Source organism: Actinia tenebrosa, unplaced genomic scaffold, assembly GCF_029948245.1.
Source record: "Actinia tenebrosa isolate PJP-AT-01 unplaced genomic scaffold, QUT_ActTen_1.0 PGA_scaffold4__44_contigs__length_22323623, whole genome shotgun sequence".
NCBI classification, from domain to species: Eukaryota; Metazoa; Cnidaria; class Anthozoa; order Actiniaria; family Actiniidae; genus Actinia; species Actinia tenebrosa.
Window position 1 is genome coordinate 17,439,973 of NW_028292581.1, and position 17,181 is coordinate 17,457,153.

The 17,181-nt window shown below is 38.1% G+C and overlaps 3 protein-coding genes across 6 annotated transcripts in view; 1 reads left to right on the forward strand and 2 right to left on the reverse strand.

Annotated features, from left to right (window-relative positions):
• LOC116301549 (unconventional myosin-Ia) overlaps positions 1-12,234 on the forward strand; it is a 39,304-nt gene extending 27,070 nt beyond the window's left edge. For 3 of the 4 annotated variants that reach the window (XM_031710623.2, XM_031710625.2, XM_031710621.2), the window contains 12 exons: positions 127-195; positions 1,259-1,351; positions 2,098-2,154; positions 2,679-2,747; positions 4,147-4,233; positions 6,128-6,202; positions 7,109-7,240; positions 7,911-8,017; positions 8,762-8,891; positions 9,177-9,329; positions 9,807-9,940; positions 10,235-12,234. In XM_031710623.2, coding sequence (XP_031566483.2) covers positions 127-195; positions 1,259-1,351; positions 2,098-2,154; positions 2,679-2,747; positions 4,147-4,233; positions 6,128-6,202; positions 7,109-7,240; positions 7,911-8,017; positions 8,762-8,891; positions 9,177-9,329; positions 9,807-9,940; positions 10,235-10,349 — 1,221 coding nt within the window. In that variant the 3' untranslated portion in view covers positions 10,350-12,234. The remainder of the gene's footprint in view (positions 1-126; positions 196-1,258; positions 1,352-2,097; positions 2,155-2,678; positions 2,748-4,146; positions 4,234-6,127; positions 6,203-7,108; positions 7,241-7,910; positions 8,018-8,761; positions 8,892-9,176; positions 9,330-9,806; positions 9,941-10,234) is intronic. The other variant, XM_031710624.2, reaches the window with a different exon arrangement.
• Positions 12,235-13,620: 1,386 nt separating this feature from the next.
• LOC116301555 (uncharacterized) overlaps positions 13,621-17,181 on the reverse strand; it is a 19,064-nt gene continuing 15,503 nt past the window's right edge. The window contains exons 7-9 of the mRNA XM_031710633.2: positions 15,676-15,911; positions 14,852-15,079; positions 13,621-14,034 (exon numbers count right to left, since the gene is read on the reverse strand). Coding sequence (XP_031566493.1) covers positions 13,891-14,034; positions 14,852-15,079; positions 15,676-15,911 — 608 coding nt within the window. The 3' untranslated portion in view covers positions 13,621-13,890. The remainder of the gene's footprint in view (positions 14,035-14,851; positions 15,080-15,675; positions 15,912-17,181) is intronic.
• Positions 16,574-17,181, reverse strand: part of LOC148907316 (uncharacterized) — a 4,013-nt gene continuing 3,405 nt past the window's right edge. Inside the window, exons 6-7 of the mRNA XM_089036413.1 lie at positions 17,006-17,181; positions 16,574-16,769 (exon numbers count right to left, since the gene is read on the reverse strand). The exon at positions 17,006-17,181 is cut by the window's right edge and continues 72 nt beyond it. Coding sequence (XP_088892539.1) covers positions 17,053-17,181 — 129 coding nt within the window. The 3' untranslated portion in view covers positions 16,574-16,769; positions 17,006-17,052. The remainder of the gene's footprint in view (positions 16,770-17,005) is intronic.

Here is a 17,181-nt window from a genome sequence, read left to right on the forward strand (position 1 = left end):
TCAAAAAAACTATCCTGTCATACCAAAAGTACTCGTGTCATATAGCGTGCATACCCAATATTCCAATTATTATAATCGTTGCTATTGTTGCAAAATTCTTATATTTGTGGTATATTTTTTCCTTAGCACCGCAACATCAAACCAACCGAGTATGATTATGGCAGGACGAAGATCTTCATTAAAAACCCTCGAACGGTAAGCCGTTGGATATTCTACGCTTCCTTCCTTCCTTCCAGGCGTGTAATGCATTCTTCCCCTCAAATTAACATTTCCTGTTCATTATAAAAACAATTTAATTTTTTTTCAAGAAAATTTTTTTTTCATCTTAGGAAATATAATTTCTCTTAAAATTTTTTAGTAACTTGGAATCTGAGCCATGAATTAAAATATATTAGCTTTCTGGATAATTTGCTAGAGAGAAACAGAGATAAAAGGGAACGGATGGAGGTGAGCGGAAAAAAGGATGCCAGGAAGGAAGGAAAGATCATGTTGATGAAAATAGAAATTGAAATAAAGTGGAGCATAATCTGCACGAAAAGAGAGAGAGAGAGGAGAGAGAGAGAGAGAGAGAAAGAGAGAGAAAGAAAGAAAAAGAAAATAAATTAAAGGAAAACTTTGTCATCTTCTAAAAGATTAAGTTTCAAAATTATCGTTCAAGCTGTCAGGGTTACTATACAGTTTTTTCCGTTGAAAACAGAAACGAAAGTTCGTACTATGAAGCGTTTCAGCTCGCCAAACACTAGTACAGACAGCCTGACAAATCAAGTTAAGACAATTAACTTCTTATTTCATTATAATTCTTATTTCATTGTTTGCACTGCAAACGAAAACTGCTAAAGCTCATTGGAGCTGTCTTCTCACACCGCCATTATTCATTGACAGCGGAAAGGTTTCATAACGATATTCTAATATGACAGAATCCCATGAGGTAGATATCTATACTCGCTTCATTTTTCTTCGTACCTAGCCTTTCTTGTATGTGTGTTGATTTGATTCTAAAGAACTTTCTTTTTCTTATTTATGGAATCTGTTTCTCAGATAGGTATAATATACCTATTTCAAAAAACCTTGTCGCTCGGAGATCTGAAATGGGCGATCTGAGGCTAAACAGAATTTCTTAGCTTTTATGTTTTCTTTGGTTATTACTAACTCAAAGGTCATGCTTGCTTGCAAAACGAAATATAGACTTACCTTAAGTCATTTTGACTCTATTATCGTTTTTGTTTTTTTGCTGAGAACAGTTTCGTTGTTGTTTCAGTTGTTCGACTTGGAAGAAAGACGTAAAGAGGCGATGCATGACCTCGCCGTCATCATCCAGAAGACCTTCCGAGGATGGGTTCAGCGAACCAAGGTTTGTATCTTTAGATCTTTTGTGTGTGGATTATTGTCTTTGTTGAGCTTCTTTAGGATTATCTAGCTGTCGGTCGTGATGTTTTGAGAGTATCAGCAGAATTACAGTTGTTTCCTTATTTGTACCTTTGTGTGGAGGGAAGGGAGAGATAGGAGGGAAGACTGAGAGGGAAAGGGAAGGAAGGGAAGGAAAGGAAAGGGGAAAGACAAAGAAGAGATTGAACAATACGATATTAATTGAGCTGAGCATTTAAATGGCATCCAAATTCATATTATTGAGAGAGAAAAAGAGGAGAAGAATGAAGGGAGAAATGAGGGCAAGAGGAAAAAAGTAGGATAAAAGGAAAGGGAAAGGCGAAGGAAAAGAGAAAATAGGAGTAAACGAATTGAAAGGAAAGTAACAGAGAGTGGAGATCAGAGGAAAGGAATGGGAAAATGGGAAAGAAAACTGGAGAAAATGTAGAAGAAAATAAAAGGAAACTGAAAAGGAAAACAAACGGAAATTAAGATTAAATGAACTGAAAGGAAAGTACGAGTGAGTGGAGACAAGAAGAAAGGAAGGGAAAATGGGAGAGATAGGAATGCAAATGGAAATAACAAAGTCACGGAGTCTGGCTCGTGGCTCTGATCAAATCTGCTATGATTGATTTTCACAAGGCCTTGTTTTTTAGTATATTCTAGTCTTATGGCTTTGTTGTGATTCTGGGCGGGCTCCCTTATCTATCTATTTGCTTGTTTGTAATGCAGTATCGAAAAATGAAGGCAAGCGAAGTGATGATCGCCAAGTACTATCGAGGATTCAGGGTATGTACCTGTAGGCGCAGGGGCAGGGGCGTAACAAGGTCTCAATTACCTCGGTAGACCCCTTGCAGCACTTTGGAATGCAGCTCAATCTGGGGGACAAAAAAATAGGTTCAAATTATCAGGAGATTGGAATTCTTTTGTCTTGTCCCCCAGATCGAGCTCCTTTAACGTCACATGCAAGGGGTCTATAGGAGGGGCAATTTACCATTTTCCCGCAAAAACTACAAAAAAAAAATTTTAGGGGGGGGGGGGGGGAGGGGGCATTTGCCGTGATCTTGGCGTTGACTGTGTTCGCGCCGTGTTCATGCCGTGTTTCAGGCATTAGATTGGATGGAGAATAAATTCTCGCGCAAAGTGATTGATCTGGCGTATGCCTTGCCGTGTCGCGACGGTGTTCGTGCCGTGAGCTTTTCACAGTCATACGAAAAGTGCTCTATCTCCAAACTGAACATGGTCATTACGACCATGACCGTGCCGTGTCGTTCCGTGTTCTATGCTAACCTTGTTTGGGTCATCATTCACAGGATCGTCGTAATTACCTGAAGCAGCGTAACGCAGCCATCTTGATCGCTTCTTTTGTCAGAGGATGGAAGGTACTTGCAATCTGCCATGACGTACCAGTGTTATCAATTTACTACTTTGCATTTTTAAATAGACCTTATTCGTGGTGTGACAATGTTTTCCCAATTCAGCGTGACGAACCTCCAGGGGATTCATTTTCTTTTGTTTTTACTCTTCGAAAAATTCATGAGTATCCCAAAGGATACGAAAGGAATAACGATGATATCCCGACGAGTTTCAAAACAATAGCTCTTCATTCCCCCAGAGGTTTGTCACGCTGAATTGGGAAAACATTGTCACACCACGAATTCTTCGTTTGCAATAGACGTCATAGCCGCCATGTTTTTTAAATGAATTCTTTTGTTATATCTTCCAAACCAAGAATAAGGTCTATTGGAAAGGGTGTGGGATTGAATTTTTGAATTTGCCTTTCCGAAGTTTAAAGTAAAACTAGTAGTGACCACGTGTAGTCTAGTGATGCAGATTTTGGGGCGTAGTCTCGGCAAACGAGATGGTCAGAAATGGCAACGCTTTTTGATCTTGTCCCAAATTCATTCCTACATACCTATCCAACATGAAGTCGTCACCGGTCAGTTCTTTTGAACTTTGGAAGGTAAGTTTGAGGGGGGAGGGGACAGGGTAAAGTAGTTTCTTTCTCAATGGAAGGGCATGTTTTAAATCGTAGGTGAAAGGAAAGTACTTTATATTTTCGTTTATATATTGGAAGCGGGAAAGGATTTGTTTAACTGGTGTGGAAGATTTTTAGTTTTTAGACTGGAGAAGGTATTAATTTTTACTTTATATTGAATGGGAGGAAAGGCATTTTATCTTTCTAAATTTGAATTGAAGAAGATGGGGTTTTCATTCTAAAATAAAAGAGGGAATGGGAGGAAAGGCATTTTATCTTTCTAAATTTGAATTGAAGAAGATGGGGTTTTCATTCTAAAATAAAAGGAGGGAATGGGAGGGAGGGAGGGATAGAGGGGGAGAAGGAGGAATAGATGGAGGGAGGGAGGGATGGAGGGAGGGAGGGATAGAGGGAGGGATAGTGGGATAGAGGGAGGGAGGGATGGAGGGAGGGAGGGATAGAGGGAGGTAGGGATAGAGGGAGGGAGGGATAGAGGGAGGGAGGGATAGAGGGAGGGAGGGATAGAGGGAGGGAGGGATAGAGTGGGAGTGATTTTTAGGGCAGGTCGTGCATGTCTATCCGTACTCATACCATACTCCACGCATATCGTTCATAAGCACCTATAAATCAACCCACCTGCAAAATGTGAGACGTCTAACTTCTGCATCACATAGTGTAGTATAAGCATTGCACGGTAAAACAGATAACGCACGATTATAATGCGGAGTCTAATATATCAGAAGGGTGTAGCCTGGTGGGTGGGGCTAATTTATTGTAATATAATCATATTGTTATCTTGACAGGCCAGGAAAGCCTATCGTGCTCTCTTGTACGAAAAGAGGTGTATCTGGGCTGTGGGAGTAATCAAAGCTTACTTCATTGGTTGGCGGGTGAGCCATAACCGCTAGATTTTGTCTGTCTGTCTGTCTCTCCGTCTGTTCGTCTCTCCGTCTGTCTCGTTCTGTCTGTCTGTCAGAATGATTTATAAATGCTTGTTAGCCAGTGCTAACATTTTTACACTAACAATGATCAACCCGTTTTGATCCTAATATACACGGAATCGAAATACGGCGACCAATTTGAATATCTATTCTACACTAACTAGCGACTGACTAGCCTTGTGTTCACGTGGGAACATAAAAGCGTTTTCACATGTATGCTAGTCAGTCGCTGGTTAGTGCAGAACAATAGTTATTCGAATTGGTCAACATTTTTCGATCCGGAGTATTTCACGCTAATACGTAGGAGATATCCACTATAAAACCCACTAAAAAACTTAAAACTAATGGAGACGACGTTTCAATACTAACGTAGGTTTATTATCAATTCAGTAAGAAAACTTAACCAGTGGAATAATATATGTACGAGCTGAGCCGGTCCACGAAAAAAACATTTCTCAATGATTATGATCATGATTTACTATAGGATGTACACCAAGAGCTTTTAAGAATAACAAGACGTACGTTCTCTACTTTCAAAAAAATGCTGTGTTTTGAGAGACACAAATAGGTAGAAGTCTTGAAGATATAAAGGATGAGTGGATTGGGGAATTAAGTGTTCTGGAGGACGTATGTGTGAAGGCACCTACCTTGGGCTTCCTGTGTCTCTAGGCATGGTTTTGAAAAATAACACGGATCTTGTAATAATGGTTGTAATTGAGAAACACTGCTACACCATTAGGTTTATCAAATAATCCATATGCACCGCGTACAGGTATCCTAAAGCTAATACTTGAGCTAATATTTGAGTCGTTCGGCTGTTGTTAACACAATGAGCTTCACTCAAATATCGGCTGACACAGGATGCCCATCTACTGATTACTCGAGCATGGTAGCATATAAAACAGGAAACCCTGTATCAACACTTTTGCTGGCTGAGCACAAGGGTAGCACAAAATTTCTCAAGCCTTTATTTTTATTATCTTTTTATCTGCTGAATATTTTTACTTTTTAAAAAAATTTTTTCAAATCAATAGATTTCAAATTTTATCACAAATTTTTTTTGTTCTTAATTATTTTTTCATTGACTTTTTTGAATTACTATTATAACTATTTAGTTTTTGGGTTAGTGTATACTGATATAAGAAAGAGAAAGTGAGAGAAAAGAGGCTGGTTGAGAGAAGTCTATAATAATAAGCACCTCTCGTTCATACGTAACCTCATCCATTACGATCACCTTTCTTCATGTGGGATCAAGGCTGATTTATATGGTACGGAGATCCTATTTTATTGACAGTCCCACCCCCTGTACTTATTTATGGCCCGTCATTTTTCTGTTTTGGAAAGAGTGCGAAACCTTACAGACGGGTTTCCTGAGATCGATAATCAAAGTGCATTCTGGTCTAGCTCGGGTAAAAACAACACCGTGTTGAACGAAAAATGTTTGTGCCCAAGCTATACTACAATGCACCTCGTTTGCTTTGAAAAATGGTCTATGCGAGAGTTATGTTATGAATGAAATCTTAAGTCGTCCTGAAGCGCTCAAATGACTCGTGCAACATGGCTGTCACGTGAGTCAAATTAGTGTCCAACGTAGCCGCTAATTAGTGTCGTCACGCAACGCTCACTCCCCTAAGTAGCGTTACTTAGGGGAGTGAGCGTTGCGTGACGACACGCGTTGGAGACTAGAATCAAAAGAATTTAATATCCATTTCATTTCATTTTCGGTATCGATCAAATTCCAATCAGATTCGTACCAAGTAAATCAGCCTTAATTACGTCATTTAACGTGAACAAAATACTATATCACCCTTACTGATGGTTGGGTAACCTATTTAACTTTCAGGTACGCAAGCTATGGAATGCCAAATTCCGCAAACACGCCGCTCCCAAGATCATCAAGTTCATTCGCCAGTTCTTGGTGAGTCTTCTTTAGACTGTTAACATTCCCTCTTTTCCTTCTAGACTCAGACGGTCAGGGTTCCCTCCCCCCCCCCCGTCTTGAATGCGCGGGGAGTGGGGGCACCTTTGAAACGGCACGCGTGAAAAAGAGGAACTGTAAACAGTCTATTTTCAAAGTCGCCTCGTTGGTATTATTTAACCAATTTTTTTTTAGTTTGTTGTGTGCAGCCGCTCTCACACGGGCCGAATGAAAATGAATAGACCTAGCTCAATTTCAAGGACATAGCAATAGGTTTCCAATTAGTAGAGAATTGAAATTGTTTTGTTTTGTCCTTCAAGTTGAGCAGCTTCAAGGGGTCTATTACGTACCTCATGGACCGTTGTCACACGGCGGCCATGTTTATTGTCATGAGAATAAAAACTTCTCTTAACCTGTATAAATTTATTCATAAGCACTTGAATGCGAGGCTACGCGTGGCGGAATCTATCGTTCAAACCAACATGGCTGTCACGTGAAAAAGGCCCATACCAATCAAATATCTATTGACAGTAGTATAGACTGTCTCCGATTATCGCCCCCTCATTAGCACACGGTATGAACCAATGATAGAAGAGTAGGTGATGATCGCGCGCTCAGAGTGAAAAATCCAGACCCGGATGCGGAGCGCGTTCAGAGTCCGGATAATTCGGATCATGCATGGCGCAAACGCAATGAACCACACAAGTGTTTTGAGTTAAAAAAAGATGTTTAGTGAAAAAAGAGAATTATCCGGATTCGGATTGCGTCATCATCCCGCGTCACGTGGTACAATTACTCTTCTATCATTGGTTCATACTGTGTGCTAATGAGGGGGCGATAAACGAAGACAGTCTATACTACTATTGATTTTATTAAATTTTTAATAGTTATTCTTTTTTTTGTCAGACGTACCGGTATTTAACAAGCCTCAGTAAAAACCTACCATCCAAAAGTCCTCTGGATGATCATTGGCCGTCCGCCTCGTCTATGTACCTACAAGCTAATCACACTCTTAAGAAGATGCACCATGCTTGGAGGGTAGGTAGAACTAGAGTACGAACTTTCGACCATCGGGCCTCATGTTCAATGTAGGAGCAGGCTTAGTTAGAGGTCCAAGGTTCACTCCTCAGGATCTCCACGTCTGTTTCGACTTCTCTCTAATCTGTGTAGCTTCAGCTTTGAATACTCTTAAAACAAAGCACTGATGGAGATAAAGTGCGTGCCGTTGGCTTCCATTGATAGCAGTTGAATTTCAACTGAAGGGAACTACCGACGTTAAATCTAGGTCCTTACCTCTTTGTAGGAAATGCCGTGTAATATCTTGTTTTCACTTGAAATCATTTCCTGTCTCGTGCAGTTTGTTCATCAGCTGAATAACAAGTTATTTCTACCTGACAGCATATGGTGGTCAGTGTTTGACTACCATTTGAAGCAGATAATGAGATTCAAAGACTTTGAAGTATTTCAATCAGCTGTCTTGATAATAAGATTTGAAGACAACTGATTGAAACCCAGCAATCATGTCATGTAGTGAGTGAGGCCTTTGCCTCATACAAAACAAGAGAAAATAAATAACACTGTAATCTCTTACACTAATCAGTGCAGCTTTTTTGAACACTCTTTAGTGACCATCCCCCCTCCCCTCCCCTTCCCCGCATCAATTCAATATTTCAATTCTTGTTATTGTTATTGTTTGGTTTGGTCATAGTGTAAGGAATATCGTAAACGTATTGACGAAAACAGAAAAAAGATACTCGAGGAAAAACAGGAGGCGAGCAGTATTTTTAAAGACAAGAAGAAGAGCTATCCTCAAAGGTATCTGATTGAAAATATAAGTACTGTCTAATAAACTCGCAGGAGTGTTTTATCAGGATTTAAAAGCACGAGGCGTAGCCGAGCCCCCTCTGCATCCCATAATTCAAGATGGCCGCCGTGTCAATAAAAAAAGGCTATTGTTGTTACATGTTGAAGGAGGTGGCGGCTGGGTTGTCCTTATCCAACTTTTTTTGATGCTGTTTTTTATGCAATACTGCTCTTTGTCGTCCTGCAAAATGCTGTGTTGTGCTATGCCTCACTTTGTGGGTGCCGTGCTGTACTCACTAGGGACCTTAAGCTACAGGACGGCAACGACGACGACGACGGCAAACATACAATAGCACTAAATAGTTACTCGTTGGAATGTACGAAATACTGTGCATCATTGCCGTCTTATTCTGAAAGTAAGACGTGAAATGTCCTATTTTTTCCCTACTAAAGAGAAGGGCTACGCGAAAAGCTTATCTTTACTGATTTTCGTTATAAGTAAAGCGCTCCCAAAAGACGTCATTTCACTCTAAAACGGGGATGCTTATTGAGTAAAATACTAGGTAAACACGAAATAATAATACAATAGAAGGTTGAAGCGCCTAAATTTCGCCGACGTTGTCGCCCACGTTGCCGTCCTGCAGCTTTTAAAAGGTCCCCACTGCCGTGTCCTAGCGTGCTGCACTATGATTTTTCGTGCTTTGCCATACAGTGCTGTGTTTCCTTGCTTACCTTTCAATCTTCTCTTCTTGCTAGCGTCGCGATACCTTATCAAGGAGATCGTCTGGATCTTGCATCCAACCCCAAATGGAAAAAGAACGCCGGTACTAATGATCGTATCATCTGGGCCGACAATGTCATTAAGGTCCACAGAAGTGACGGAAAGGTACGTACGTCCACTAAATGGGTACGCTTAAAATAAGCCAAGCTCGCTCAATGTCGTTGGTTACAATGTTCAGTCTGACGAATCTTAACAACCGTTTGTTCATTGCCTTATAGTAATAGATAATAGTGCCCAGCTCAGACGGCCGCCTTTCCATGCAAAATCTAATCAGATCAATGTAGAATGTTCGTATTCCCCCAATACTTCACAACCTAGATATACTTTTTAGATAGGCTTTGGTTTCTAGCGGTTATATATCTTGATTTCTTGTTAACTTTTTCCCCCCAGTTTGTCTCTCGAATCCTTGCTGTTACTAGTAAAGAATTCATAGTCGCCGACCCCAAGTCGATGGTATTTAAGTACAGAGTACCTCTGTCAGATTTACAGAAGATCTCTGCCAGCTCGTTCAATGATGGCATCGTTGTCTTCCATATACGATCGGTAAGTCTAACAGACCTTTATTACTGATACAGCGGCCATCTTGAATTATGAGATGCAAAGGGGACAAACGTAGAATTCAAAATTTATAAGGCACATCCTCAGTAATAAAGGGGTGGAATTCTGTCGTCTGTCAGTGGAAGTCTTGGAATTTCAAATAGTATTCCAACTACCAGCAAATTCGATTGCCGTTCAGATGTGCATCTCATTGAAAAGCGTAACATTATATAAAAAGACATATCTGAATATTTCGGAGCATGGTTATAGTGTCACACGTTTCAACCCCTTATGAGTTTCTGTTAGAGCCAAATATGCATCGTACGAGTTCGCTCATGTTATGAAAAAACACGGGAATTATCTGTGACTTGCCAATAGCCTGATAGTATCCACACCAGGGAAAAGGTGCTTGTAGTAATCCTTTTCCTTGGCCTGGATAGCAGACATCAGCCTCTAACAGGGCTAGCTTATTTAAAATTTCAGGACAGAACAGAGAAAGGTCACCTCAAAGGCGACTACATCTTCCATACTAATCACGTGATTGAATTGGTTGCCAAGGTGATGGTGCAACTAGATAAAGAGAATGACCTTCGAGTCCCTGTGGACGTGAGAGACAGGTATCTATGTTAACAGTTTAATACACTTTTATATGTTGAAGGAAATTGTGAGTTAAGAATATGACGTGATGAACCTCCTAGTTAGCATAAACTTAAAACTTGTATAGCTCTCGAACCAAAAATGCTAACAAGAAATGAAAGACACTAGTTTTCTTCTTTTAGGAAGTACTTTAACATGTTTAAATGGTAAAGATTGGAGACATTAAAAATTCACTGTAGTGGCACCAACTATTTTTAATTTTACCATTGTAATCGTTTTCATAGTATTCTGATAAATGACCTTTTTTTCTCCAGCATACCAGTGAATTTCAATGGAGTGGTCATAGAAATGATGTTCAAGAACTCATCGACGAATCTTTCCCAACCTGTTTGTAAGCGCAAGGGTCGGGTTATCAATGTTGCTGTCTAAATCCATGGATTAAATGATTCCTTTAACTATGAAACTTAACCTAACTACAACTTTCAAACTACACCTATTTAATGGGTTAAATGGGATCCCTTTATTCAACTGTATCTCTTAAGAGCCTCTAATTTAAAAAAACGGTTAATTACCCAGAATAAGATAGTGCTTCAGCCAAGTTTTCTCATGAGTTGGAAACTTGTGGTTTTGACTTGCAGTGCTTACATACTGATAGTATGGTATCATTGTAGAGCATGATGGAGTAGTTTCCCATGATTTTCCTCTCTCCACCAAAACCTAACTAGCTAAAATCCAATTCCATCTGTGAATTAGCCTCACCCTGACATAGATCAGCCTAGAGGTTTTTAGGGTATCGTTAAGATTTGAAGTTGTGCAGAATCTCCTGTGGGACAATTCTAATGAGTGGCAAAAAACCTAAACATGCGATTGCTTACTTCAAAGGGTATATTCCTCCCATCAAAACATGTTTCAACAACTTGTTGTGAAGAGATTGTGGAGAATGTTATTTCCCTATAGGAAAGGGTTACAGGATATGAGGAAAACCAGAGAGAACTACTAAATGACAGTAGAGAATAGGGTATTTTTGCTACAAACATGTGGTCTTTCTCTTTGCGTAAAATCTGCTCTGATATAATCTGTATGAGAAAAGAGCTAGGAAGTCTATATGCTGGCACAAACACATATCATTAGATAAAGGTTAAAATGCTAGGGCCAGGGCTCAGTCTTGAATTTCAATGCAAACCCTAGCATGTGCGTTTTAACTGGTTTAAAAACCAACCAAGCCCTATTTTTAATGTTTGATGGAGGGTTTGAATTTCAATGGAAAACCTGCCCGTGTTTTGAATTCAGACCCACTCTTCCCTGTTAGCATCAATGCTGAATCCAAACAATAGAAATAGGGCATGGTTGGTTTTTAAATAGAATTACAGACTGTAGATAACTAAACCAAACAATCAAATGATTTTAATTCCATCCCTCAATGAAAGGGTATAATTTCTGAATCTCCAAAGATCAATTATATTAATAAATACCAAGTTATGCTGTTGTAAGACAGACTAGTTGTCTGGGACACAAAACCATGAAAAGCACCCAAAAGTGTTTTAGGGGGAGGGTGGGGGCAGCACATTGTTAAGAATGTTATAGACCCCCTAGCATGTGACATCAAAGGAGTTCATTTTGGATGACAAAACAAAATAATTTTAATCTCCTGAGAATAGACCTCTTCGGCTTGGGGTAATGTTTTCCCATTTCAGACCACGTCATTCCCTTGAGAATAAGATTCTTTGTTAGAGCTGTATCCATATCTATGTCTTTTCATGTGCAACCGAGCGCAAACCTTAAACAAAGAAATGATACTCTAGGGAATGACACATGGTCTGAAATGGGAAAACATTGTCGGAGCTGAAGAGGTCTATTGGAAACCTATTTTTGTCCTCCAAATTGAGCTGCATTACAAAGTGCTACAAGGTGACAACTGGTTTAGAGTTTGATTATTGGTTGTAGTTGCAAAGCATAGCCTAGCTAAGAATACAAGCACCTTGCTTCAAGAAGCAAGACCACTGGAAACACAAAGTCAACCATTGAAACTGTGAACCAGAAATATATTCGCCACAGTTCAGTTGAATTAGATTTTAACCAAAAAGTATTAGTATTTTCACCTAATAAATATCAATCAATTATAATGTTTATACTGATTCAAACAGGAAATTGTCATGTTTTGTTACTGAAGCTGTAAAACTCACAATGGCATGTTTCAAATAACTCTATTATGAAATGTATTTTTCAAAAATAATAACACACTGTAATAATTGTAGATCTTCAATATTAGTACAGTTATTATTTACTAAATAAAATTATGGTATATTAGTTTAAAGTTTGTTACTCTTGTTTTTTTTAAGACAATTTAGCTTCAATGTTAGAGTGGTTTTTATAAACCCATGAATAGATTAGACTGTAATTGTCAGATAAACACAATAGAAAACAAAAGAATTAGTGCTAAATATGCTAAAGTAGTAAATTTCATGGGGTTATGAAAACCACTATATTTTCCCATTTTAGACCACGTCATTCCCTTGAGAATATTCCTTGTTTGAGTCGTTTCCATAATCATGTGTCTTCTTGTGTGCAACAGTTAAACAAAGAATTGATACTCTGAAGTGGAAAACATTACACCCCAGCTAAAGAGGCCTATTTGTCTAGGAGTTTAATCTTGAAAAGTTGTGACCAAAGCTTTAATATTAGATTTGAATATTTTGATAGTCAAATAAAAGCTGAAATAACTATATAATGAATATCAAGACAAGGTAAAAAACAGTAACTTTAATGTCAACTGTGCACAAGGTAAAAAAAAGCATAACGTTAATTTCAACTGTAACAAAGTTGTATTAATATATAAAACATTTGTAACTTTTTTTTCTGTGATAGACCAAATTCACCCTAATGACCACAAAAATGGTGCAAGATCCAAATATATATTAACTTTACATTAACCCATTTGAAACTTGCCCAAAAAAATTTTTTTGTGGTCATACCAGCAATTTGGGGAAATGCGTTTATTCCATTAACCCCATAAATAAATATAACAATTTCATGACTAACAAACATGGACAAAGGGTGTATCAAACCTCGGAGCTATTGAAAGCAATTGATGCCAAACAAGCAACATCAACATATCAGTTCATAATATCTCCACAAGTTGCTTATGCAGATGTGAAAAAACATTTTGAATTGAAAAGTTTAACAGACACTTTGATGATATGGCGGCCATCTTGAATCGCAAGACATTATGGGGCATCTGCGGGGCAAATAAAGCTTTGTTACAGTAACAACATCAATTGACAGACATAGGTCATTTTGAACCATAAAAGAAATTTCAAATAGAAACTAAGTATTTTTTTTTTCATCTTAGTTTTGTTTTGCCCCCTGGCAAGATGGCCACCGTATCGTCGAAGTAGTCGATTTGAGTGTTTTTTTCATTTATTATTTAGGATGAGCTTTTCTGGTTCTGCTTAAGACCCTTGTTACAGTCTTGAAAATTAAGATGCATTAAAACTAACCTGAGGTTTAACTAAATCCATGCAGAATTTACAATATAAATGGCAACAGCAATATAAACAGTGCCAAGCCTTACTATTTATGTTTTTGTGTGTGTGAATAATCTTCTAACTTTTTATACAATCAATTTAATATATAAAATAGTTTTGAGGATAAAGATCATAAAAATAAATAACTTTTTATTTTGTTCATTCCTATCAAAATATATTGTCTTCATATCATATCATATTTAACCAAAATAGACTATAAGAATAATAAAAAGATACATAACCGTGTAACCAAATAGCAGTATACATTATTCAATATAGTCAAAAAAACAATGAGTATAAAGCAGTAAAAATCGCACAGCTCCATACTGTCACTAACAAATCGGAGGGAAATCCTTTTCAAAGTTTTGTAAGGATCATAATCTTACAAGTTTCTGACTTACATTCAATCTGCCCTAACACAACGAATAGATGATAAGAAATGGCAATTAGTAATAATCGTCATCACTACTATCTCCTGGATCTACAAAGTTGTTAAGAAAACGACTAAGACTATCAACAAAACTGACCCTTTCTTCACATGGGCACTTGAAAGAACCCATACTCCCTGCAAAGAAACATTTGTTGCATTTCTGCAAAACAAGTAAAATACACATTATTAGAATATCAGAAAATAATTCCTTTTAGATTCTTCTTCATCCTGCTTATTTACACCTATTTTAAAAATTACGCGACATGTGTAGTTGGCACTTGAAAGGTATTTCTTGTGTTTTGGCTGCCGTCAATCAAACTTCGGATGATTTGTTTTCATTCAAAAAAGCCCAAGATGATCTTAAGGTTCAACCATTTGAATATTACAGAAAGACAAGTTTGCTTTGTTTCAGAATTTACAAAGCAAGGATTTTGCAAGAGCAACCCGTTTTCATATTTGATTGATGGCAGCTAAAACACAGAAAACGAGACGAGTCATAAGCAGCCCTTGTCATTTTATTATGAAAATAGGTGTAAAATTAAAGTTGTGAGCACTTTTTTTTGGTAGGACATGCAGTATCAAGCTCAAATGTGTTGTCTGCAAGGACAAAATTAGTGCCTCAACCCCACTAATGTCACCCCCTATACCACCCCTTCTGTGAAAGGATACATGGTTAATAAATTTGCAAAATCATTGGCAGATTTAATACAGAAGTGGAGAGCAAAAGGTATTTTGGGAAATGACATGATTATCCTCTGACGTATTCATTTGAGATACACAGTTGATAGAAACATGTCAAAAGCCTCCATGCTTTCTGTCAGTGATGCAACTTGAACAATCCACAAGTTGTATCATTAGATACATCTAATTTATGATATACTTCCCATGTATCATTTTGGTCTCAGCTTCTCTGTTCTTAAACCCAACCATGATTTTGCAATTGAGAGTATTTTGATTTTCCAGAAGCTTTTACTTACAAAGCAGTGGTCATCTCTGTAATCTCCACATCGTTTACAAATAGCACAGTGGTTTCTGGGTCTACATTCATCATCACAGAGAGAAAACCAACACCAGGAGAACTGATATTCTGCTTGACATTCTGGGCATTCAATAACACCAACACAGACATCCTTCAATGGCATTGAGACTTCACAGCATGGGGTGCTTACTTTCTTTTCCCTCAAAAGCTTTGTCAGGTCATTGATCTGTCATGAATTTAGAATAGTCATGTAATATTATTAAAAAACTTTATCCAGTGAAATGGGCAACAAAGCATAGAACTAAGTACTGTGCAAGTAACAAGTAAAATGTTGGTTATATTATGCAATAAGTAACAGTTTAGATTAGACTCTATGAAAAGAATATTTGTTGCATGATTTTGCTGTCATATCCTTTGGACATAGAGAATGGAGAAGATATTAAAACCTTCATATTTCTGAACTATCAGTTCCTGTATGGGGCCCTTCCATGATGTTTGCTCTGCATACATTGACTAACATTTTTTTAAAGGGGGGAATACTATGCTTCTTATTTTTCTCAGTGTAATTCAGCTACAACATACTAGCATAATCATTGGTGGATCCAGGGGGCGATCAAAAGAATTTAGAAAGGAATTCTTACCTATAATGCCTAATTTACATGGAATATTTCTCAATGTTAATCATTTTATGTAAAATGAGCCTCCCCCCCCCCCCCCCCAAAAAGATCCTGGATCCACCCCTGAAAACCCATCTTTTTTTCAGACAACTAAATACATATTGACCCATAATTACATCTAAGGAGTATGCGACAAAAGTATTACCCTGAATATGTTCTGCATCAGACATTTATCTTCCTTGGCTAAAGCAACATCTACCCCATTACTGGCCAAGATGTTCAGGGGATTTTTGCAAGATGTGCATTTACAGTCACTTGTGCATTTGCCGTTGGCTTTTACACATTTACATCTCTGGGAATTACAACCAGAAGTGCAAGCACACACTGCTTCAGTACTAGATGAGGAACTTGAACTTGATGCCTTGCGGGGTTTCTTGGCAGCTGAGGATCAAAATACTTAGTTATAGGTACAGTAATAAAATATTGGTCGAGGTTGAGCATGATAACTGGAAATTATCAAGACCAAGGCCATCTTATCTGCCAAAGTCACAGGCTGAGGTCTTACAATATTACAATATTGTAGGAAAAACAAATTCAATAATTTTTTTATTATACATTTTGTAAAATAAGGATAAAGATTTCATCCTGCTTTTGAAAAGATAGCAAACTTAATTTTAATCTCCATTGTGACTTTGAGTGAACTACAGTACCTACAGATAATACATTTATCATCTCAAATTCACATGATATCAAGAATTGGCTGACTGGGCTCTCGGCTAGCCTGAAGAAAGATACCCGTACGAAAATTATCGGCGAGACACGAGCGAAAATCTAGCCTGACATTTTAGCCATACAGTGGCGAGAATTGAGCGAGAAAATAATAAACCTAACAGAGCCATAATAAGCCTGACAGGAGCGTGAAAAATGAACGAAAAACGCTTAACGATTTTCAGGCTTAGAGCGATAGTTGTCGGGCCATACATATTGTATGGCTGTGTTATGGCGTGATTATGGTTTGTTTGCGTGGCTCGTAATTTGAGCCTACCACGCGACTATTTTAAAACTTTCAATCTACAAAATGGTACATTGACAACTCAAACAAGTAATCCGATACAGTATTTATTATGCTCTTTATCATAGGTATTACATCAGCAGTATCATTTTACAAACTGTTTAACTTTCCCTTGCTTCTGTTGACTTTTACTCGAGCGTAACTAATTTGCTGTGTAAAGCATTCGTTTATCGTCTTCGGTGGTGGAATGTCTCGATTTTGCTTTATAGCAAATGCAGTGACAAAATCTGCAACATATTATAAAAGGTAGGGGATTAATCACGGCAGAATTGATTTATGAAAAGAAATTAATGCCCTGTAGAGTGAACGCATGAAACATTTATTTAGAATTGATTGTAGTAATAACTGTAATTGAACAAAAGAGAACAACTTATTTCTATTGTGTAATCTAAACAAAAGCGATGCATTCAATCGTCACAAGAATTTTGGCAAAACTCAAACCGAGTTATTGATCGTTCCTAACCTTTACAAGCATTAACTTTCACTGCATCAAGCGGCTTTTTGCTGTCTTCAGTGACCTTTGACGTTGTCATTCCTTGGCCACAGGAATTTGCCAGTTCCTCCACAGAAAAAAACCAAAGGAATGAGCTTCTGGAGGAGAAACTGTGGACCGTTCGATCCTTTGCTCTGTGCTGCCGT